The sequence below is a fragment of the Ceratosolen solmsi genome, unplaced genomic scaffold (genome assembly GCF_000503995.2).
Source record: "Ceratosolen solmsi marchali unplaced genomic scaffold, CerSol_1.0 scaffold106, whole genome shotgun sequence".
In the NCBI taxonomy this organism is placed as follows: domain Eukaryota; kingdom Metazoa; phylum Arthropoda; class Insecta; order Hymenoptera; family Agaonidae; genus Ceratosolen; species Ceratosolen solmsi.
Window position 1 is genome coordinate 46,953 of NW_011948472.1, and position 7,209 is coordinate 54,161.

Sequence of the window (7,209 nt, forward strand, 5' to 3'; positions counted from 1 at the left end):
ATAGGATATCGCGTCTTATATATACTATCAGATCGACATCATTTTTACTGTGTAAGTTGTATTGTATGCAAAAAATCTAATGGAACAGACAGTAAAATAACACTGTTAAGCCGCAACTATTCTAACAATAGAAAAAAAATTACGAGAGAGGGGGAGCCTCTTCATAATACTTAAATGTTCTTAAATGCAATGAAGGCTTGTGATTTCTCGCACTTTGAAGGTGAAATAATTTGTAGATTCATTGAATAACAGAAAGAATATATCAATATCGTCAAAAAATTCATATTAAGGTAAGACTTAGATATACACATATAGGACGATCGCTAATAACATAAAAATATTAATTTTTATGCTAATCATATCAAATATAGTAAATTAAGCAATAATATTTTCAGAAAATATTATGTGAAACAATAAACTTTAAAGATTATTACTAAACTAAAATATAAGCATAATAAATACACTTTAGTTCTATATTTTAATACTACAATTGAAAAAATACTATTTTATTGCAAAAGACTCTTTAATAATTGAATTTTATTATTATTAAATCGATTATTGCAGGACTTTAATTTTCTTTATTCTTCAACTTTTTCATTCATATTCAGATTTCAAACGGTTGAACTTGTATAAAATCCATCAGTCACAATAAAAAAATATTTGTATTTAAATTTTTGTATAAAACTTGAAAAAATAATTTAAAATTTTTAAATATATTACTTTTTATGAAGAAGGCGCATTAAAATTAGAATGTCTAAATGTGTACATTATATATAAAAACAATATTATACTCATTTAATTAATATAAAATTTATACAACAATACTGTTATATTATTTAATTTGATTTTTGTTTAATTTCTTTAATTTGATTTCTATTATTGATAATTAATTTAATTTCATATATTAATCATTTTGAATAATTATAGTTGATAATTTTTTATATGATTTTAATAATTTTTATAGTGAATATGAATTATGAATGATTTGTTCGTGAAGTAAAAGAATAAACTTGCTATGACACTATTCTAACGATAGACAGTAGAATATTAAGTATAATTTATTTATTTAACTATAAAACCATATTCACAGTGATAATCCAATATTTTATTTTAAATTAATTTTAACTGAACTAATGTATAAAAACAGTTACAAAAATTTTAGAACAATCGCATAATTATTTATTAGCTCATATTAGTTTATTAATCGTAATAAATCATCCATACTTACTTAAAATTAATTATCGCCTTAAGCTTCTACTGATTTAATCATTTTGAGACAATGTCATAAATTAACGAATTTATTTTAAAGTATTGCTTAGTAATAAATATAATTATAAATAAGTAGTATATCAAAATTTTGTAAGAAGTGATAATCATTTCCAAATTTTTCAAAATATTCTATACATTCTTAATAAGGTTATTTTTATAAATCGGTTATTTTATAAATCGTATTTTATAAATGATTTTTTGTTCGATATTTTATAAAATAGTATAAGATACAGTTTTCTAATATTTTTTATATACTTAGTCTTTTATATACGTAATTTAATAAATTTAATAAATAAATTTGCAATTTCTATAAGATTTTAAAAAATTTAAAATATTTATTAATACAATTAAAAAAATGCATAAATATAAAAAAAAATTTTAAATTCATAAGTCGTAAAAATGAATTATATAACTTTTAATATGGGTTAGATTTATGTAACATTATTTTAAATATTTAAAATTTATTAATTTTATGTGTATTAATCAATGAAGAACATTAATTTTTAAAAATTTAAATAACATATAGTTAAAAATTCCTTGTAATATTTTTACAGATAATATAAAAAGAAGTTAAAACATTTTAATTTATTATACTGCATGATACAGATTTTTTAGAGCATTATTATGGAAACAATTCGTATACATATTTTAACAAAAAAAAAAAGAAAAAAAACACGAGAAACTTAGAAAGGAATGAATACAAGGATGAATGCATTGATGTATCTGTAATCTCACCACCTTGATGAACAAGGTCGATTCAATAAGTCAATGATTGAATAAAAGAAGACATAAGTTAATTGCGAAACACTGTTTCTATTATATTCTATTCGAATTGCCTATACCTATTAATATAAGGTTATCCTCATTATAATTTTTTATACTTGATTAATCTATTGCTTGTAAACAGTCGATCCACTAAAACTTTTTAAAATATTAATCAGATGTAATTTTAATATACATTGAATAATTGAATTCAACAGTAAATTAAAAAGTTGACAAATATTTATTAATTTTTTTCATAAATTTAATATGTGAAATTGCTATATTAATATTAAAAATAACAAATAATTGACTTCTATAGGTTCAAATAATTAATGATATTAAAATTCAATCTTCAACAATAATTAGTACTTGAATACAAAGATACAACTTTTTTAATAAGAAAATTAAATAGTTTTATTTTATAAATAAATAATACTTTTAAATAAATATATTTATGTCACCTTCTGAAATTAAAATAAACTCCATGTATAAAAATAAATTTTAAATATTCATGAAATTGTATTACGTATTTTAAATATTGTTTATTTAATTTATAACATACATTTTTTGTTCACAATTTAAATTTATTTATATAAGGGTTTGTTTTACTAAGCCTGTTTTTTTTTGTATATTTATAACTTTTTAGTTATTTCTATTAACAATTTTAATAATAATTAGTTATAACAATAAATGAAATATTATCTCATAAAACACATAATTTAGTGCAATTATTCATTGTTATAGAATTTCAATTAATTATAATTTCACTGTTATTATAATCTAGTATATTTCAGTTTTACAATTATATCACTAGCATGACCATGCATCACAATATAGTTGTGCGTATTCCGGATGTGCTGCGTATTTAGATGACAGAGTAATTTACAAGATTAGTATTCGTATGAATGGAAGCTACGACTTTTCATAATATATGTATATGTATAAATATTTTTAAAATATTTTCATGTAAATTTTCAAAATATCTACGATTGATTAGTGCTAACTAAAATTCTATATAACTATATTTCTAGTATTAATATCAGATTTAAATCTTGTAATTGAATATTATAAATAAAATTGTTTATTAACTTTCCTAAAAATGGTTTGCATAAAAAATTTAATTCAAAAACTAAAATAAATAAAAAAACATTTAAAATAAAAATTGTTTTCATTATATAGATTAAAATTTTTTTTTTGGTATTTTTGTTACTATAATTTAATATAATGTTTAGTTTTTATATGCATTAAACAATCCGTATTGACATATAAAAATGTTTATATGATATGAAATGTAATAATTCAAAGAAATAATTTTAATGCATTTAAAACTAGATGAAATGCACTTGGATACAGATAAAAGTAGACTAACAATCCTTTTAATAAAAAAATATAAAATTACAAATCCTGCACTCATGAAACAATAGGAATCTACTATTTATATACTTTATATTTAGATTTACAATTCATCTTTCCATTAAGAAGGTTTGATTATAACAAATAACAGTAACGTAGAACAATAACAACTTGAAGATGACCGATACAGATTTTTTTATAACTAAAATACAAAAATGGAAAACTTTAAAATTAACTCTTTTAACAAATACACATTCTCGTTGCTTGATACTAAACTACTATTTTTGAAAATATGAGTTGACAACTTTATTGAAGTAATGGTACAACTAAAAATTTTTCTTTATTTTTCTTCATTTTCACCTTCTTCATCATCAAATTCTCCATCTTCTTCGGTAGAAGCTTCTTGATATTGTTGATATTCACTTACCAGATCATTCATATTACTTTCAGCTTCTGTAAACTCCATTTCATCCATTCCTGTAATTTACATAAAACTATTATATTATTCAAAGTGTGCTGAATATAATTTTTATTCCTGAATACTTACATTTTTACAGATTTTCTACTTTTAATTATATTAATAATCAGTTGCTCTTATTAAATTTATTATTTATTTTTAAAAACAATTTTTTTTTAATTTTTTAAACTATTAATTTAAAAAAATTTATAAATATAATTTTATGAATATGAATTATAATTTAAAAAATTATGAATTGAATTTTAATTTTTAATTTTAAATTCAGAACAAATATTTTCTTACAAATTTTTTTGTTAAATAGAAAAATCTACCAATATGTTTAATAAATATATAGATAATTTAATTAAACATACCTTCACCAGTATACCAATGCAAAAATGCTTTTCGTCTAAACATAGCTGTAAATTGTTCAGACACGCGTTTGAACAGTTCTTGAATTGCTGTGGAGTTACCTATGAATGTGGCAGACATCTTAAGTCCACGCGGTGGAATATCACATACTGCTGTCTTAACATTACTCGGAATCCACTCCACAAAATAGCTACTATTCTTATTTTGAATATTCAACATTTGTTCATCAACTTCTTTCATTGACATCCGACCACGAAAAACAGCCGCTACTGTCAAATAACGGCCGTTTCGTGGATCACACGCAGCCATCATATTTTTCGCATCAAACATCTGTTGAGTTAACTCAGGCACGGTTAATGATCTATATTGTTGCGAACCTCTGAAATTATTTGCATTCGATGAGTAGTTCATTTTTTACTTTAATTTATAATTGTAAAATTATTTTTATATAGCACAATTTATTATCAAATATTATCAACTGAAATTTTATATTTTTAGTCATTACTAAAAACTTTGTACAAGATTTAAAATGGCGAATGATATAAATAAAAATAAAAAATAAAGAAATATGACCTTGATGTAAGTGGCGCAAATCCAGGTATGAAAAAATGTAGCCTTGGAAAAGGCACCATATTAACAGCAAGCTTTCTAAGATCAGCATTTAGCTGACCAGGAAACCTTAGGCAAGTAGTAACACCACTTAAAGTTGCGCAAACTAGATGATTAAGATCGCCGTACGTCGGTGTTGTTAACTTTAGCGTTCTAAAGCAAATATCATAAAGTGCCTCGTTGTCAATACAATATGACTCATCTGTATTCTCGACAAGTTGATGCACAGAAAGTGTACAGTTATATGGCTCGACCACCGTATCAGAAACTTTAGGAGATGGAACAACACTAAAGGTCATCATTATGCGATCTGGATATTCTTCACGAATTTTAGAAATCAAGAGAGTGCCCATACCAGCACCTGTACCACCTCCCAATGAGTGTGTTAATTGAAAACCCTGTATAATTATATATTAATTAAGTAATAACTTTTTTTAAATATAATATTTATATAATTTTACACAATTTATAAAGAAAAGTCAGCAATAATGATTCATTTTCTAATTTTTAAATTATGTTATAAAGATTAAAAAGCTAATGGGTAATTTTATAATCCAACTAAGTATAAAACATTTTAAAATATACTAATGGATGAACGTTTAAAATGAAAATAAATAAACATAAGGATTTTCTTAATTAAAAAATATCTATTTATAAATAAAATATCAGATATAAACGAAAAATATAAGATTCAATAAATGAACTATTTACATGGTTATTTAATTTTAATTGAAATTAGAGATTTAGAATTTTTGATGTAATTAACTCAATACATCCTATTTAGTTTTTTTATTATATAGAATAATTTGAAAATATTAATAATTGATTAATTATTAATATAAATATATAATTTTATTAACCATACATGTACATGTTTGTTAATGTAAAATCTGTATGTAGTATTATAATGTAGATAAATAGAGAAAAATGAATACAAAAAAAGATGCCACCTGAAGGCAATCACAGCTCTCAGCTTCTTTCCGTACGACATCAAGAACTGAATCAACCAATTCAGCACCTTCGGTGTAATGACCTTTAGCCCAATTATTTCCGGCTCCACTCTGACCAAAAACAAAATTATCTGGACGAAAAATCTGTCCAAATGGTCCTGAACGCACAGCATCCATTGTTCCAGGTTCAAGATCAACGAGGATCGCTCTTGGAACATATTTTCCGCCAGTCGCTTCATTATAATAAACATTAATTCGTTCTAACTGAAGATCGGAATCTCCATGGTAGCCACCAGTAGGGTCAATACCGTGTTCATCTGATATGACTTCCCAAAACTAATAAATAATTGTTAATTAATAACATTTGAGTTCCAAATTAGTATTATTAATGCCGTAATCATGTATATAAATTTTTTAAATGTTAATTATTGACATGAAATTAGATATGAAATTAATTTACACAAAAATTTCTTCAGAAGTAGAAAGAATATTTTTTAAATTTTTACTTTTGAAACCATTAAAAATGTCTTAATTAAATGGATAAATCTCTAACTTTTGCTCCAATTTGATTGCCACATTGTCCAGCCTGGAGGTGAACGATCTCCCTCATAATTTTTGGACACCTATGTACTTTTTGAAAAAATCGATTGATTTTTCACCTAGTCTTTATTCTTTCAATGTTACTTCAAATCTTTATTACATCAAATAAGCTTAATCGAATCCCAAAAAGCGTTGATGACGATTTTCACTGCACTGACTGTTATTTTTTCCGTTCCCTTGGAGAGAATATAGCAATAACAAATGAATATTGAATAATTACTACCATGACATATTTATCTAATTATAAAATTTTCTCTATTTATAATTTATAATAATTTTTACACTTTCAATTATACTTCTAAAATAAAATTATTTACCATTGAATTTGAAATAAATATTACAAATTTTTTGCATTTTTTTATATGATTTATTTATAATCATTTTTAATAAATAAAATAATCTAATTATTGGATTTAAATAATTAATATATATTTTTTAAATTATATACAAATAATTTACATTTTATTCATTTTTATTATTAATAAAAATATTCTTTTAATTCATAATATAATTCAGAATTTAAATTTAATCGTTGAAACTCGTAATTATAAATGAAAGTATTTAAATAAATGTCGTAAAGCTCGAAACTATAATTCATAATTTGAAGTAATATAGTTACACAAAATATCATTAAAGTTTGAAAATGTCATTAATTTTGAATAATTTTGAATATTTGTGTACCTTTTATTAATGGTTTTATCAATAATTTTTGAAATAATAAAAATGTTATAAAAATTGTTGTTAAAATATATTTATAGAATGATACTACAATCGAATTTGATTACTACAATTAAAAGTTATATATAAAATATTCATAAAATGAACTCATTTTTACAT

General features: G+C 22.5%; 1 protein-coding gene across 1 annotated transcript; it reads right to left on the minus strand.

Annotated features, from left to right (window-relative positions):
- Nucleotides 1–3,333: 3,333 nt before the first annotated feature.
- LOC105366975 (tubulin beta-4 chain-like) lies at nt 3,334–6,535 on the minus strand. Its single transcript, XM_011505596.1, has 5 exons — nt 6,326–6,535; nt 5,773–6,108; nt 4,787–5,220; nt 4,216–4,592; nt 3,334–3,861 (listed from the first exon to the last, which is right to left on the minus strand). Exons 1-5 carry the CDS (start codon nt 6,380–6,382, stop codon nt 3,725–3,727), a joined length of 1,341 nt encoding a protein of 446 aa, XP_011503898.1. The 5' UTR covers nt 6,383–6,535; the 3' UTR covers nt 3,334–3,724.
- Between the last annotated feature and the right edge of the window lie 674 nt (nt 6,536–7,209).